Here is a 17,369-nt window from a genome sequence, read left to right as displayed (position 1 = left end):
AAAAAAAAAGTGTGTGTTGGGGTGGGATTGTGCAAGTTGCAAGCGTGTGTGTGTGTGTGTTGGACTGGGTTCTTGCAAGCTGCCTGCGTGTGTGCGCGTGTCTATGTGTGTGCCGGAGAGGAATTTTGCCAAGTTGCAAGCCTGTGTGCGTGTGTGTTGGAGGGGGATTTGGTAGGCTGGGTGGACCGTGGGAGCTTCACGCAGGATGGGATTGTGCAGGTGGGCGTCCTCCGTAGGCATCCAGGTGGACCAGCACGCAGAACCTGGCTCCTCCGGCCGGTGCCGCAGGGAATTTTCCCGAGAGGGAGGAGGGAAAAGGAAGGAGGAAGGGAGCGCTCTCGCGGGAAGGCCCCAAATAGGGCTGCGGCCCCTTTAAGGCGCCAGCTCCCTGGCGGCGGCCGGAAGTGTTGAAGCCCGGACTGGCGGCGCTGGTGGCTGCGGCAGCGGCGGTTTCTGCGCATGCTCCGTCGGCCTCCCGAACTCGCCGCCCGCCGCCCGCCCGCCGGAGACGGTGAGGAGGAGGAGGGGGGAGGGGTGGGCGCGCGGGCTGCGGCGGGGGTGGGGGGCGGAGGCGGGAGCGGGGGCCGCGCGGCGGGAGGGGAGGCGAGGCGAGCGCGGAGGGGGAGGGGAGGCGAGAGGCGGGGGGGCTGCCTCCGCGGGCGCCTCCCCACGCCCCGTGCGTGCCGCCGCCGGGGGAGCGAGCGGACGTCGCGGCGCCGCGGGGGGGGGGTGACGGGGGCGGGGGAGCGACGAGGCGACGCTGCCGTGGCCGCCGTGGCCGCTGCCGCCGCCGGCGGGGCCGCGCGAGCCCCGAGGGGGGGGAGGGAAAGAGTGAGACAGGCCGCGCGCGCCCCCGGCTCGGCCCCAGCCCGCTTGCCCGCCGCGTCCCGCGCGCCCCCGTCCCGGCCCGGTCTCGCTATCCCCCCGCGCGAGCCCCCGCGGAGCTCGCGCGCCCCGGGCCCAGGCAGGGCAGAGCAGGGCAGAGCAGGGCTGGGCAGGGCTGGGCAGGGCAGCGAGCGGGCGGAGCGCGGAGCAGAGCGGGGCCAGGGGGCCGGTGCGTGTCGGCGACCTCTGGCCGCCTTGTCGTCTTACTGGGGAGGAAACTGAGCTCCAGGTTGCTGTAGGGGCCAGCCCAAGGTCACCCGGGGTTGGGACCGAGTTCGAGCCAGGACGGGAAGGACAAGGAGGGAGGGTGCCGTATTGAGAGCCTACTACGTGCCGGGCTCTGCGTAGAGCGTTGAACAAACCAGCTCTCATTTGATCCTCTCAACCTTGCCCAAGGATTCGAACCCAGGCCCCCTCCTCCAGAGCCGCGGTCCACTCCACCTGGCCGCAGGGAAGCTGGCAGAGGGGCGCCTGTACCACCCCTCCCCCGCCTCTGTGGGGTGGGGGGGAAGTGAGCTGTGCTTCTAAGGTCAGAGGTCAAGGAAAGAGCCCCGAGTCCTGCTGTGTTCTTTTCCCCCCCTTCGTGGATGTCTAGGACCTGGGAGAGTTAGGGATGTTTCTGAAGGACCTACCCCTGGTCACAAGTCAAGGGAGGTGCCGGGAGTGCTGCCAGAAGACCCCTGCCTCTTCTACGAATGTGTGGGGTCAGGGAGAGTGTTACTGGATGACCCATCCCGAAGTCAGGTCCAGGAAGGAGCAGGAAGGCCTCTGAAGGACCCTATTCCCCTTTTCTGTAGGTGGAGAGTTGGGGGCAGCAAGGACACCCTTTTCTTGGTCAGAGGTGCCAGAAGTAGTACTAGGAAACAGGAATGGAGTCCAAGGGCCTTCCTGATGGAGATCCAAACGTTTAGGCACTGGAGGAAGGCCTCCTTTTTTTTAACTTAATAAGAAAATTTTGATTTCATATACTTAAAATACTTAAAGGATTTAAAGTCTGACAGTTTTGTCTGTTGCAGAACAGCTTTCTTGGCACCCCCTTCCCCCAGTGGCAGTAAGGCACCTGTCTTCTATTCTACACCCCCAGTTATTTGGGGGTTGATGTAACTCCTTGAAGGGCTCTGCCCTTCCTTAGTGTCCTAGCCACTTGGGCAGAGCTTGGTACCTAGGGTTACTTGCCAGTCTTGGGATCTCAAGGATGTGGGACCTCCAGCAGGGGGGAGCACCCTATCCCCACAAGGTGAACAGGGTTGGCTCTAGCTGAGGTGTTCGGCCCAAGCCAAATTAAAAAGTAATTGGGAAATCGTTTCAAAAAATCAAAATGCAATAAATGAATACTAATTGGCTTTTCTCAGCATGTAGCTCTCAGGCTGTAATTTAGTGGGCCCTATTTCTGTTTGAATTTGCTATCACTGGCTTAGAGCATTGAGAAGTTGACTTGTTCAGGATCATGAAGCTAATATGTATCAGAGGCAAGCTTTGAACTCAGATCAGTTTTCTCTCCACATTGCAGTGAACATAGTAAACAATAATTGCTTGTTGACTGGCTCAGCGATCATTAAGTGCCTTGGAAGCCGTACAGAAAAGTAAAAATAGGATATACCAAGTACCTGCAGAGGCATAGAGAATGGGCACTAGGGGCTGGGGAGAGGAGAGGGGGGAAAAAGAGGTCAGGAAAGGTCTGAAGTAAGATTTGGTACATGAGCTCAGGAGGCCAAGAATTCCACACACCAATGGAAGATCAGAGGATTAGGTCAGTTTGGTTGAAACCTAGCATGTAGGAGGAGAGTCTACAGAAGGAGGCCAGAGGCAAACTTGAAAGGGCCTTAAATATTGGGCTGAGCATTTTGTGAGGACTTTGGGAAACAAGAGTGGGTTTGGAAAGAAAGATGAGCTATATTTTGAGTCAGAATTTGAAGTGCCAACAGTACATCCCTTCAGAAATGTCCAGTAAGGTATTTGGTGATCTGACTAGACTGGAAGGCATCTGCATAGAGAGAATTAAATTTAGGGGAGCTGATAAGATCACTGAGAGAGAGAAAAGAGGACCTTTCAGAGCCTTGGGTTACACCTACAGGCATTGATCTAGCAAAGGGAAAGCCTAGAGAGGAGAGAGCACCCCACTGGAGAGGATGGTGTGACTGCAATAAGGCACCTTCTTCAGAGATGAGATGGGGCCTGTCCCCTGTGCCTTCTAACAGGGGCTCCTAAAGGAGCCTTTTCATATTGGGGGGGGGGGGGAGGTTCAAGGAAGGAACCCAGCTTGCTTAGAGGCCCCATGGTGTAGTGCAAAAAGCACTAAAGTTGGTGTTGGGACTTGGATTAAAATCTGTCATCTACCACTTATGTAGACTTCTTAGCTCATTTATATAATGAGGTAGTTGGATTTAATCCATTTCATGTTGAGGACCCTTTTGGCAGTCTGATTAAGGAAGTAAGTAATCAATTGTTAAGCAGCTATTATATATCAGGTTCTGGACTAAATGTTTTTATAAATATTGTCTCATTTAATAAGCCTGAGAACGTCTCAGTTTTGCCTGCATTAATAGATAAAATTTCTTTCCCATCAAAGTTCATAGATTTCCTGAAATCTGTTAGTGGATTCCAGATTAAAAACCCCTTGATGCAATGATCTTTCTGGTTTTAATTGTTATTTTTTAGACTGTGAACTCCTTGAAGGCAGGGATTGATTTTGCTTTTTCCTTTGTAACCCTATCTTCCTTGGTGGCATTACATCACCAGGCACTTAATAAGTACTTAATAAATACTTATGGATTCATTGATTGAGTCTTTGATAGTATATGCTTTCCCAGAGGATTGAGAAAGTAGATCTGGAGCTTTGGATGCAGAAACATTTTTGGAGATGTCAGTGAAGAGGATCAAAGGTTGAACTTCCAGCCAGGAAAGCCTGTGAGCAAATCCTATCTCAGACACTAACTGACCAGGGCTTGGTCACCTCGTCTCTCCAAACCTTAGGAAATTTATCTCATCTGTAGAATAGGGACAATACCCATCCTACATTCCTTGCCCAGTTGTGAGGCTCACCGTAAAGCTCTTGGTAGAAAAATTTAAAAGCTCCGCATAAACATCAATGTCTTATTGAAGGAATTCCCTCTTCTCCCCAATTCAGATATGAGCAGAGACATAAAAGGACCCTTGCCATCGTCAGGGAAGGAGTCAGGGAAGAAGCATAAGATAGTAGAATTCCCCTCCTGTGCTGGGAAGGGAAGGGAAGAAAGGAAGTCTTCCAAGGTGAGGCCTTGAAATGAAGAGAAATTTTATTTAGTTCAACCTTGATTGGCTATCTAGGATATTTAACCTCTCTTGGGCCTTAGGGGACAAGACTATAAATTGCCAGGAAGGTTATAAGCTGTCTTAGTTGAGGGAGTTTCCTTATCCTTGAGGAAAGTGATGAAATTTCAACCAGTCCCCTACCCTTATTGAATACTTATTATCTTGACCTTTTTTGAAGGGTGATACAAAAATAAATTAAGAAAATACTCCAATCTTCAATTGAGTGGTTTTTTTTTAAGTTAAAAAAAAATAATTTCCACCATTCTTATTCTCCTTCCCTTAAGTGAACTCTCCATTTATAAGAAAAAACAATTAAGCAAAACAACAAGTTCACTGTCTGAGTATACAGCATTCTCTCCAGGCATCCCAATCCCTGTAAGAGGAGGGAGGTGTGTTTCATTCTTTATCCTGAGGTACCATGATTGGTTTTTCTAGGAACTAATTCTTCTGTTTCTGGTTGTTTTTTCCATTTATATTTTAGTTAGTGATTGTGTAAATTCTTTTGGTACTCCCTGTTTCACTCTACATCAGTTCACACAGCTTTCCCAGTATTTCTCTTGAGTTCCTCATTTGCCATTTCTTTCTGTACGATAGTATTTCATTACATTCATTCACTACAGTTTATTCAACCATTCAATTTCACACAGACTTATTCTGGCCCTCAATTCTGGCTTTTAACTCCAGTTGTAATCCCTTAAACCCTACTGGGATGACTCTTTGTGCAGCTCTGCCTCACTTCAAGACATCACTCAGGATGTCATTGGACAAGCAATCGTAGGATGACCTTGCCAAGCTCCCTGTTGACCACTCATTGATTCCCATCTAGAACAGAGATTTCCAAGCAGCTATTCAGAAAGCTTTGCTCACTCTGACTGTGGTTCTTTGTAACTTAATTTCCCTTGATCCGCTGCATTGAATTAGTGAGAAAGAAAGGGGGTGGGGTGCCTGGTAGTGCTACTTCAAGCATACCTTTCACATAAGAGTTGGCCGAGTGTGGACTGCTCAGTGGGATTCCCCACAGAAGGACAGATAAAAGTTTATCTGACCTTAGCTCTTAGGAGTTCAATAAATAGATGATTAAGTAAATTACCTTGTCCAAGATGTCTTGTGTTTTCATTTTGACTTTCATTTCTGAGGATTCCCTCTCCACTCCCCTTCTACCCCACGAAGCATCATAAGGCATAGATGTAGAATTGGTAACAAAGAAGAAAGAGGGGGAAGAAAAAGCAGCTCTGCAAAGCGAACCAACACATCCATCAAATCTGACAGTATGTGGAACATTCCACCCATAGTTCTCCACCTCTGCCAAGTAGGGAGCCATGTGGTGTTTTACTTTTACAGGTGCCCTTCCACCGGAATTAAGGGATTCTCTTATTCTGGGACATGGTGAAAGACGTTCTCTCTAGTCAGTACCCTTTATGATTTTATAAACTGATTATATTCCTTTCCAGATGGGAGGGTATTAATCTGGTCTATTATTACACAGCAGCTCCTACCCTTTTGGTTAATATTTCTGTTGATATAATCAAATGCATCAGAAAAGCAGGCAGATATTTGTTACATGTTTGGTTTTTATTTTTAATCTTTCAGTGTTTCATGGTGACCATTCAAGAAATGTAAATAGGTTTCAGAAGGGTTTATATAATTTGTGGGCCAGCCTTTGATTGCTCTCCACAGTGATAAATCCAAACTTCTTTTCTCTTCCCTCCAACTCCCATCTAAATTCTTTCTCAGCAAGAGGTCTCATGTGACTTTACTGAAGAGAGATAGAAGCCACTTCTGATGAGCTGTCTTCCTCTCTCTTCCCCTTTGCTGCTAGATATCTAAAAAAAATAGCCTACACTCCTTGCTTTCACTTCCTCATAACCCCTTGAACTTCATTCTCCTGAAATCTAGCTTCCACCCTCACCACTAAAATTATTCTTTCCCAAGACATCCATGAAGCTCCGTTTCCATTCATTATTGCCCACCTTGCCCAGATCCTCCTTAGGTTTTCAAGGTACTGCCTCCTTGTTGTTGTCTTCTTAAACCTGTCTAACCACTCCTAAGTTCCAGGTTGATCCTCTTTCTATTCCCATCTCTGAGCTGGGTGTTTCCCTGTCCTCCACTTTCTCTTCCAGCTCTTCTTGAAAGAATGCATTCTCTGCCCTGGCTCCTGTCTATCCCTTCTATTCTGAGGATTCCTCCGTTTTCTTCTGACCCATTCTCCTCCCTAAGCTCATGTTAGCTGGAGAGGCAGAAGTTTTGAGATAGGGAGACCAGTCAGGAGTCTTGGATCAGAACCCAGCCAATTGGCTATAGGGGCCAGGATGGTGGCTATTCCCCAGCTGAAAATGATCTTGCCTGGCTCTCATTTCCTTGGAGTGCTTTAGGCTCTCTTTTATACTTTATATCACTTTTACTACCCAATTCTAGATCATAATTAAATTTGAGAGGAGAAACCTTGATCATTTTTCCATCTTGGTGTGGCTAGTACATTACTTTGCACAAAGAAGGCACACCGAACTTTTGTTGAATAAATTATAAGGGTACTAAGCAAAAGAGAAGGTGGTAGAGGAGATAAGGACTTCCATCAAGTTTCCTAACCTTTGTGCTTAGTGTAGAGAATGCATCCACGGTCCTTCAAAACAACTTTGACTGCTGAAGCCAGAGATGGAATAGCAGATTGGGAGAATCATGAGTCAGTACACCAGAACAATATGACAAACATCTGTTAAGTGCTTACTCCCTGCTTGCTAGTGGAGCCACGAAGCTTTGATAAGACATAAATAAGTCACAATCCCTGCTCTGGTATGGTTTGCAGTTTAATAGAATCAGACCCAATATGGCAGTTCTTAATGAGTTGTCAGTATTTTTGTGTTGTGTTTTGTTTGAAATTAAGGCCTGTTTGGGAGGGGTTCCAGGAGCCAAGGTTAATGAGGTCCAGTGTTGGTGGTTCCTCAAGGGCAGGTTTTCAGGTCTCACAGTTTTCTGAGGTGATTCTTTATAAATGCTGATTTTAGATGGTATCCTAGGGAGGCATTCTCCCACTCCCTCTTAAATGCTAGGAAAATCATTACTAAGCCTTATTATCTGCCTAGCTCTGTGTAAACTATGAGAATACTAATACAAAATGGAAGACAATCTCTGTCCTTGAGGAATTTGAGTTTAATATTAGGGTGATAGACCTAGAGGAGTATGGGGGGTGGGAGAGATCTAGGTACAGATAGAGCGGTGGGAAAGGAGATCCACACAGCTCTTCCAGCAGCCACGGCAGAACGAATTTGATTATGGTCCTGGAACTAGAAAATGGGTATGTAGGGGGAAGGTAGAGGTTCCTGGTAAGGGACAGCAAAAGGGCACAGTGGATAGGACCCTGAGCTTAGAAAGACCAGAGTTCAGATTTTGCTACAGAGACTAGCTGGCTGTCTGACTTCCGGAAGTCAATTAAATCCCTCATCAGTAAAAGAGGGATAATAATAGCATTTACCCGAAGGATTTTTGTGAAAATAAAATAAGATAGTATTTGTTAAGTGCTTAGCACAGTGTATGTGTTTAGCATAGGCATTTAATAAATGATGTTTAAAAAAAGATGGCCCCAGATTACAAGCATTCTACATTCCTTTTCTCTTAACTCATTTTCCTTTCTTTCATCTACTCCATCCTTTTTCTCTACTTTTTCCTTACTTTTTCCCCTTCTTCCCTTAGTTCTTTTAGTGGTACATGGGACATAGTTATTTTTTACATGGATATCTCTTCCTACTGTGAATCAAAAGTGTTGATACTCTAGTTTTGAGTAAGTCAACTCAGTGGACATCTTATTAATGTAGTACTGGCACAATGCTTTGCCTCACTATTATTTTCCTTGCCCCTATAATAAGCCAATAAACATTTATTTATTTTGTTGTTCAGTCATTTTAGTCATGTTGTGACCAACTCTTTGTGATGCCATTTGGGCTTTTCTTGGCACAAATAGTGTAGAGGCTTGCTATTTCCTTCTCTAGCTCATTTTACAAATGAGGAAACTGAGGCAGGCAGGGTGAAGTGACGGGGCCAGGGTCTTTGGGAAGGGAGGGAAACTGAGACCGGATAAGTCTTCTTAACTCCAGGCCTGGCTCTGAACTCCCAGCACCAGCTGGCTGCCCAGGCATTTATTAAACACCTTCTATGTGCCAGCACGGAGCTAAATGCACAGGAGAGGATTATAGTTTGCCCTTTGTTCTGGAAGAGGACCATGAGTCAGGGAGGGGATGCCATGACTTGAAAGTGGGGGAGGGGGGCTGGGCATCTGCCTCACTTTCCCCTCCAGAACCAGTTGGGACTATTGGCAAGATACAGATCAGAACTACTGGAGATGGTCCTGGATGCCCTGGGAGCCCTCAGCCTTTTTTAAGCTAAGATCTTCAACAGGTCTCAATTTGATTGAGGCCACACCCATTCCATATTAAGGCTGGGTAAGAAATGAGGCAAAGAATGACCTTTTTTACCTTCTTAAAAAAAAAAAAAATCTGGTGAACCAAATCAGTTCCATTGTTCAGTAACGAAGGGAACTAGCTACACCCAGTGAAAAAACCATGGGAAATGAGTATGAACCACATCATAGCATTTCCACTCCTTCTGTCCATTTGTATTTTTGTTTTCCTTCTCAGATTATTTTTACTTTATTTCTAAATCCAATTTTTCTTGTGCAGCAAAATAACGGTTTGGACATGTATACTTATATTGTATTTAACATATACTTTAACATATTTAACATGTATTAGTCTATCTGCCATCTAGGAAAGAGAGTGGGAGGAAGGAGGGGAAAAGTTGGAATAGAAGGTTTTGCAAGGGTCAGTGCTGAAAAATTACCCAGGCCATATATCTTGTAAATAAATAGCTATTAAAAAATTAAAAAAAAAATCTGGGAGGGGAAGACCCTTCGGATTTCAGGTCCAAACAGAAACAATTGCTGTTTACCCTCAGTCTGAGCCTTTGTGGGGCCCGACCATAGCCAGGATGTCCTGGGGCTTCTGGTTGGCCTGGAGAACCAGAGTGATTTGGGTTTGAGGCAGAGTTCTTAAAAAAGAAATCTAGCCTGTCAGCCCCAAGCTATCTTGCTAGGTTTTAGCAATCAAAATTTTTATTTCTTTGGGCAGAATACCCTCAGTAAGGATATGATATCCTAAATGGAGAAGAGGCAGGGAGAGAAGGAGGGAGGGAGGGAGCTGGGCAATGGGGATTCCCCCCCCACCCTGCTTGCCATTCATTCTCCAAGAGGACCCCGATATCAGGAAGGGAACACCATGCCTTTGGAGAAAATTGGACTACAGGGAAGCCGGACTGGGTAGTCACCTGCCTCCTTTTGTATTTGAACTATCTGGGTCCAGTGGCCAGACAAGGGGAGGGAAGGGCAGCTCAAACGGAGCTTTTCACACGGTCTGGAGGGTCGAAGGAAGAAGGGGAGTTTGTAACAGAGGCCTGACGGGGTCAGACCTGCCTTTGGTGGCTTAATGGAGGATGAGTTGGAGGGCAGGCAGACCCCCAGCAGCTGAGAGCCTGACCCAGGGGGTGGCAGTGTCAGGAGAGAAAGGGGCTATATTCAGAAATGTCACAAAGGCAAAAATTAATAGGTCTTAGCAACAGATTGAATATTGGGAGGAAGTAAAGGAGGGTAAAGAGATCAAAGGGGTCTGGAGCATGGTGTGAGAAAGCCTAATTTCTTTTTTGCTGGGGGCAGATTAGGACAGTGGAAAGAGCCCTGATTTTAAGTGAGAGGCCCAGAGTTCAGATTCTGGCTCTGCTACTTGTGGCCTAAAAGTTATTCAAATTTTTTGAGTCTCTCTTAATTCCTCTTGGGTCAAATGAAGGAGCTCACTGGCTGACCTCTGTGGTCTGCTCCAGCCCCAAATCTATCAGCTTGTGACCCTTTTTCTCTGCACCTTGTTTTTCATCTGGTTGTCCTGGAGGATCCCTTCCAGCTCTGTAGTTCTGATCCTTTATTCCTAAACTAACAAAGAGCACTGTGGGCTGTGATGTGCTAGTAAATGAGCTCTGAAAACAAATGCTCAATATGCTTTTCAATTTAATCTGTATTACTAACATTTTTCTCTATTATTGTTTAAGTTTAGAAAATCAACAAAACAATAATTCAAAGCCCTGATTTGTATCGTTTGCCAATTCTGGAGGTATAAATGGTCGCACTGAAAATTTAACGACCAGCTCTCTGGAACCTGTCCAAGCTGGCTGTAACCCACTACCAAGTGTAGGATTATGCAGGATTATGACGAGAGCTGGACTCAGGGTCAGGAAGAACTTCATCCCAAATCTGCCTCTGCATCTGTAGCCTGGGCAAATTCCTGTGAGCCAGAGCTGCCTGCAGCAGCCACCCCCCAGGGTTGTTGTGCAGGTCCTAGGAGAGCATCCCTGTAAAGTGTCTCCCTGGCCTTCACAGGGGCACGACTGGTAGGGAGTACCCACTCGGAGGCCTCTGGTCCTTTCCCTGAAATTCCTGAATTGTAGATGGCAACATCCACTTGCTTCCTCCCCAAGCAGGGCTTTGGGTATCCCATTTCTGTGGCTATTGTGGAGAGCGAGAGCTAACCCCGGGCTCGTTAATGTTTCCTGACTAAATGGTCTCTTCCCTTTGGGAGCTCACACTCTTGGGAGGAGTACACATGGTTTACATGGCAGATATTTACAGAACGCACACACATGCTGAGGGCTTGCTGGTCGGGAGCCTAAAGCGCATACTTCCCACAGCCTTTATTTTGACTGAGAAGCTTTTCCATAGTTTGGACCCTCAGGGATCCCTGCTTGGTACTGCTTTTGTCCTGAATGGTTTCTTCCCTCTGGGCCCTCACTTCTGAAGGCCCTGGGAGTCACATTTCACTCCCCCCCTTCACCTGCCTCAGGGTTCTTTGATGCCTTTAAGAGAAAGGGGGAGATGACTCCATTGATTATGTGTAAGCACCCCAGTTCCATTTAATCCCTTGGGCCACCTAATTTTCTTCTTTTTTTTTTTTTTTTTGGATGAGGTAATTGGGGTTAAGTCACTTGCCCAGGGTCACACAGCCAGGAAGTGTTAAGTGTCTGAGGTCTTGAACTCAGGTGCTCCTGACTTCAGGGCTGGGGCTCTATCCACTGCGCCCCCTAGCTACCCCGAGTAATTTTCTACAAAGAAATACTTCAGAGATATAACAAGAACAAGCCTGCACTCCCCCCAACCCAAAGGCTGTGGGGCCTGGTCAGCCCTGCAGCCCCCAGTCTCTCTGTGCCCCGTCCTGCTGAGTCCTAAGTCCAAAGCTGCGCCGGAGCCCCAGGCCCCTGGCTTCTCAGGACTCCTCCCGAGCCTGTCGCTGATAGAGCTTCATCCCTTTCAGAGTTCTCAGCCTCCCGACTTCATGTGAAAGATGGCCAATGCGGAAGTGAGTGTCCCTGTGGGGGATGTAGTTGTGGTGCCGACCGAAGGGAACCAGGGGGAGAACCCTGAAGACACCAAAACCCAGGTGATCTTGCAGTTACAGCCTGTGCAGCAAGGGTAAGTGAGCTCTACTTTGGATAGTAAAGGAGCTGTGGAGAAGGGGGAGCTGGGGCCAGCGCGCCAGCCCTGCCCCTTCCTCTGGCGCCCTGGCCGGGCCCATTAGTGCTGAGGGCAGGCTGGCAGGCACATAACCGGGGATTTAGGGGCAAGTTCAAGGAAGATGTCCCCCAGCTTGTTGAAAGGGTCTTTGGACCCTCATGAAAATGGCAACCAAATAAGTACTTGCCATGTGCAAAGTACTGTGCTGGGCGCTATAGACAGTGGTGTGCTGAAACACTTGTACTAAGGACAGAGTGTTACATTTTCCACTTACACCTCAGAAATTGGCAAACATAACAAATCAGGACTTGATTGAATGTCTTGTTGATTGTGGAGACTTAAGAATGGGATGGAGAAAGTGTGAGTAATGCTGATTAAACTTAAAAGTTTGTCTTAGATCCAGTTATTTTCTTAGTGAGCTGGTTGTTAAACATTTGCCAGCATCACAGAGGCTGTAGGGAATACAAAGAACATGGTCTCCACTCTGTGCATCTCACAATCTATTTGGAGAAAGGAAGAATTCATACGAAGATAATTAGCATCATGAGGCAATATATTTGTAAAGGGTTAGCTTCTTAGGTTTCCCTGTTACATAGTCGACCCTAGGAGATCAGGGAAATTTTCACAGAGGATGTAGCACCTGAATTGGATGTGAAAGGAGTAGGAGGAATTTAACATGCAAAAATGAGGGGAGACATTTTTAGGGACAATTTCTTCCCAAAATAAGGGTCCCATCATTACAAATACTCAAATCATCCAGGATGAATATTTAATTTTGTCTTTAAAATCTCCTCAGCCTCTTTTGGCATTTTCTTCAAATTTTCAACCTTTGTAGGTAGAACATACATCCTGGAGTCTAACTTGAATCTTTCCTGTTTAGGTTCCCCCTCACTCCCTTGATGACACAATGGTGTGATAATTTATTATTGTTTTTTAAAAAAACCAACATTTTAGGCAATGTCAGTTTATGACCATGAAAATAATAACACAACATTCATTCAGGTTACTTTCTGTTTGTTTTTGTTCTTTACTCTTCATTGACACTGTGATTTAAAAGATTTTATTGGTGTCTTTTGTAATTTATTCCAGTCATTTCCCAACATCCCACGTCCCATACACCCTGCACCTTTCTCTCAACAAAGAATAGTAATTGAGCAAAGCCAATCTAGGAGTCAGAATGACATCAGCCAACAGTATGTGCCCCATCCCACCCTGCAGTCCTTCCATTTTTCTGCCTCAAGGAAGGAGACCCTTGATCCTGGATGGGGAAGGAGCCATCTCAGGAAAGCTTTTGGCCATCAGCAGCTGCCTCCAGTCATGGGGCTTCTACCCTCCCTGAAGGCTGTTGGGTGGGAAGGTAGATGTGAGGGTGTCATGTGGTCTGGATGTCTGGCTGCATTGGGAGAGGAGCTTTCGGGATGGCCCTTGGGGTCGCTTCCGAGCCTCATGTCACGTGATTCGATGGCCACCACATGGTCATTTCTTCACCACAAATGTTACATTCATATGCCAGTTCTGGACAGCGCATGGCTCAGTGGGAAAAGCACAGGGCCTGGCGTCAGGAAGATCTGGGTTCAAATCAAATTAAACTTAAAAGTTTGTCTTAGATCCAGTTATTTTCTTAGTGAGCTGGTTGTTAAATGTTTGCCAGCACCACAGAGGCTCTAGGGAATGCAAAAACAACATAGTCTCTACCCCTATGCATCTCACAATCTGTTTGGAGAAAGGAAAAATTCATAAGAAGATAATTAGGATCAAATCCAGCTTCAGACACTGAGCAGCTGTATGACCTTTTACCCTGTGTGCCTCAGGGTCTTCCAAGGGAGCTGGAGAAGAAGATGGCAAGATTTGTGCCAAGAAAACTCCCCATAGGTCACAACTGAACAGTAACAATCCCTAGGGTTTTGGGTCGTTCTTTAGTGAAGTGGCTTCCATTTCCTTGCCTCACAAAAGTGCTGCTATGATTATATTTGTAGATATGGACCTAAATATAGGACCTTTCTGTCCTTGACCCCTTTGGGGCACAGGCCACAGACTCTTTTTTCATAGACTCTTTCATCTCTTTGGTTCTGCCTCTTCGTTGCTTCATTCTGTTGCCTCTGGGGGGTTCTCTTTTGGTCTGGACCCTCTCTTAGCCTCCTTGGACATATGCCCTTCCATTGAAGGATGGGAATAGCTTGCCTGTGTTCATTTAGAACCAGTTACTGTTCCTGTAGACAGAATGACACTTGTTAACAGCTAAATTAGCAAGAAACAAAAAACAAAACCCAGCTTCTCTTAGGATTTTTTGACACAGATACTAAGTTTTTGTGAGATTGAGTTAGGGATTGATTCTAATTGTTTAATATAGATAGGAGCTTTTTAAAAAATGGAGAGCTAGTAAGCTTTACTTTTTTTTTTTTTAAACAAAAGGAAGAACTGGTGATGTGCATAATGCAAATATATTCTATAAGCATCTCAGAAGATTCTTAGAAGGTCTGAGGACATTAGGATTCCACCACCATCCTCCTATTTTTCCAGTGCCTACAGTGCCTTTCACATAATGGTCAATATAGTAAACACTAAAAAAAGTTAGCTATCACTATTATTATTAAATAGATGTTTTTTGATTTAATAAGAATTTTGCAGAATATTTATGAAATTAAAATTGGATTCACAATGGGATATTCCTTAATGCCCTATTGTGAAATAGAACTGACCTTGGGTTCTATCCCACTCAAATAAATTGCTTTTATTTATTTTTTCTCTCCTCCAACTCAGAATTATACATAGAATATTCCTCATATCCTTTTGGGGAATTATTTCTCCTTTGTCACAAAGAAAATTTTGAGCAAAACCCAATTGTTAGCAACTATAACCTTACTGGATATGGCTTGTTGAATATCCATATTTCTTCTTGCTGGTACTGAGAGAGATTTCTGAGATCAAGTTTGGTCTCTGCAATTACTTTGAATTTGAACAGCATTTTTAGTGTTGTTTTCATTTACAAATGAAGTAATTATTTATACGATTCTCTTTTATTTTATTCTTTTTAACCGTATATCAGTTCATATAAAGTTCTTGCAAGCCATATTTTTCTTAAGTCTTCATATTTGTTGTTTCTTATAGTGCTATAATAATAATTTTGTCATATTCCTATGCCATGATTTTTTAAATCAATTTTTTACTACCATAGAGCATGCTGCTCTGAATATTTAGTTTTGTGTAGAACTCTTCTTTTTGTCATTCATCTACTCGGAGTACAAGCCTAAGTGAAAAGGCATGCACAGTTTAGTGACTTTTCTTGCCTGTTCCAAATTGTTTTCTGGAGTGAGTATTTTATAATTTCATTAACAATATTAACAATATATTAGTATGTTTATTTCCTCACAGCCCCTCAGAGCTAATTTTTTAAATTAAAGCTTTTTATTTTCAAAACATATGCATGGATAATTTTTCAACATTAACCCTTGCAAAACCTTGTGTTCTAATTCCCCCTCCTTCCCTCCACCCCATCCCCTATATGGTACCATGTTGAACATGGTAAAAAAATATATGTTAAATCCAACATATGCATACATATTTATACAATAATCTTGCTGCACAAGAAAAATCAAATCAAAAAGGGGAAAAATAAGAAAGAAAAAATGCAAGCAAACAACAACAGAGAGTGAAAATGTTAGCATTTGTGTTGTAATCCACACTCAGTTTCCACAGGTCCTCTCTCTGGGTGTAGATGGCTGTCTCTCTCTCTCTCTTTCTCTCTCTCTCTTTTTTTTTTTTTTTTTTGGGGGGGGGAGGGTGGGTTGTTGAGGCAATTGGGGTTAAGTGATTTGCCCAGGATAACACAACCAAGAGGCATTAAATGTCTAAGATCTGATTTGAACTCAGATCCTCCTGACTTCAGGGCTGGTGCTCTAACCACTGCGCCACCTAGCTGTCCTAGATGGCTCTCTTCGTTACAAGATCATTGGAACTGGTCTGAATCATCTTATTGTTGAAAAGAGCCACCTTCAGAATTGATCATCATGTAATCTTGTTGTTGCTGTGTACAATGATTTCCTGGTTCTGCTCATTTCACTTATCATCAGTTCATGTAATACTTGCTATTTGTAAAAATCATTTTTTCCAAATTTGGAACAGAAGGTTTTGCAAGGATCAGGGTTGAAAATTTATCCATGCATATATTTTGCAAATAAAAAGCTATAATTAAAAAAAAAAAGCTGTGATTTAAAACCTTCAAGATGTTTTAATTTATATTTCTCTTATTAATAATTTAGAACATTCTTTAATTTAGTTGTTGACAGCTTGTATTTCTTCTTTTGAGAAGCTACTAATTGATCCTTTGATCAATTAGTTATTTGAGAATAGTTCTTGTTCTTATGTATTTATATTAATTTCCTGTATATCTTGGATATCAGACCTTTATCAGATGTAAAACATATTTGATGTAAAGCTCTTTCTCCAGACATCAGTTTCTTTCCTCCTGTTTACCTTGGTTTCTTTAGTGATCCTGTTCTCTTTAAGGTTAGGTCATTAAATCACCAATTCTCACAGGCCTGGCCATATAGGTAAGGCCTGGTCACAGACTGTCTGAAAATCACCTTACCCAATAACCTAAGACATGGCCATGAGGTGATTCTTCTTTTGGCCGTAACTGTTTGTATGGATTTTGCAAGGAATGACTGCTTGGATCCTGGATGTGTTGAAATATAGTAGAATTTCTGTGTAATGAGTCATAGAGCCCCAGGATTTGAAGGGACCTTCAGTACCATTTAATCCAACTTGCTGTCTATTACAGAAATCTCTGCTGCTTCCCTGACCGGTGGATACTTCCAGCACTGAGGTTGGCTGACAAGGTGGCCTGTTCATAGAAAGGTGCTAAGTCCAGTCACCTTACCTAGCTTTATCCTTGGGAGTTACATGGAATCAGACTGATTCTTCTCTTGCCTTCATTTGATACAGGAAAGAGATTGTCTTCCTTCTTGAGGAGCAGGTGCAATTGAAAGAGCAGAGTTTCAAGCCAGAAGATCCTGGTTTGAATCCTAGTTCTGCTTCTTATTGTTTGTGTGACTTTTCTCAGGTTATTTGTCCTTTGAGTCTCAAAATTTGTTTCAGATCACTTCGGAGATCTTTGTCAAATCTGAATTTGTGATCCTTTGAAATACTTTTGAGCCAACAATCACATTCCCTTAACTCTTGTCTTCTCCATTGTCCCTCACCACCTAGTCAAGTCACTCTGCTGTAGACATGTCCCAGCTCCTCCTAGGCCCTTCTCTTTTGACAGAGGTCCTGTGGACCCAAGCACAACCCTTCAGAGTGCCATCACCTTGGTCCTGCTTGTTCCTTCCCTAGTAACACAGCTGCAGTTAGCATTTGGGGATAGCCGGGTCACACTCCAGACTCATGGAGTACTGTCAAATAAAATTCCAGGGTTTTTTCTATGAACAAGAGTTTAAGCCAGATTTTTTTTTCCCGTTCTGTACTTTTGAAGTTGATATTTTTTCCAGCCCAAGTGCTCCAGCTTTTGTACCAACCCCCTTTCAGTTCTATTTTAGGATCAATATCCTGGTTTGGCAAGGTCTTTGTGGATCCCAAGTCTGTCCTTCAACAGTTTAACTCTCCTTCCCAGTTCTGTGTCATCAATAGATTTGATACAGCATATCTTCATCTA

At 44.6% G+C, this 17,369-nt stretch overlaps 1 protein-coding gene across 2 annotated transcripts in view; it reads left to right on the top strand.

The window, feature by feature from the left end:
- Positions 1 to 397: 397 nt before the first annotated feature.
- Positions 398 to 17,369, top strand: part of GMEB1 (glucocorticoid modulatory element binding protein 1) — a 38,223-nt gene continuing 21,251 nt past the window's right edge. Inside the window, exons 1-2 of one of the 2 annotated variants that reach the window (XM_051988029.1) lie at positions 398 to 511; positions 11,517 to 11,674. In XM_051988029.1, the coding sequence (XP_051843989.1) occupies positions 11,547 to 11,674 (128 nt within the window). In that variant the 5' untranslated portion in view covers positions 398 to 511; positions 11,517 to 11,546. The remainder of the gene's footprint in view (positions 512 to 11,516; positions 11,675 to 17,369) is intronic. The other variant, XM_051988030.1, reaches the window with a different exon arrangement.

Source organism: Antechinus flavipes, chromosome 3 (genome assembly GCF_016432865.1).
Source record: "Antechinus flavipes isolate AdamAnt ecotype Samford, QLD, Australia chromosome 3, AdamAnt_v2, whole genome shotgun sequence".
NCBI classification, from domain to species: domain Eukaryota; kingdom Metazoa; phylum Chordata; class Mammalia; order Dasyuromorphia; family Dasyuridae; genus Antechinus; species Antechinus flavipes.
This window is presented reverse-complemented; position numbering and strand designations above follow the sequence as displayed.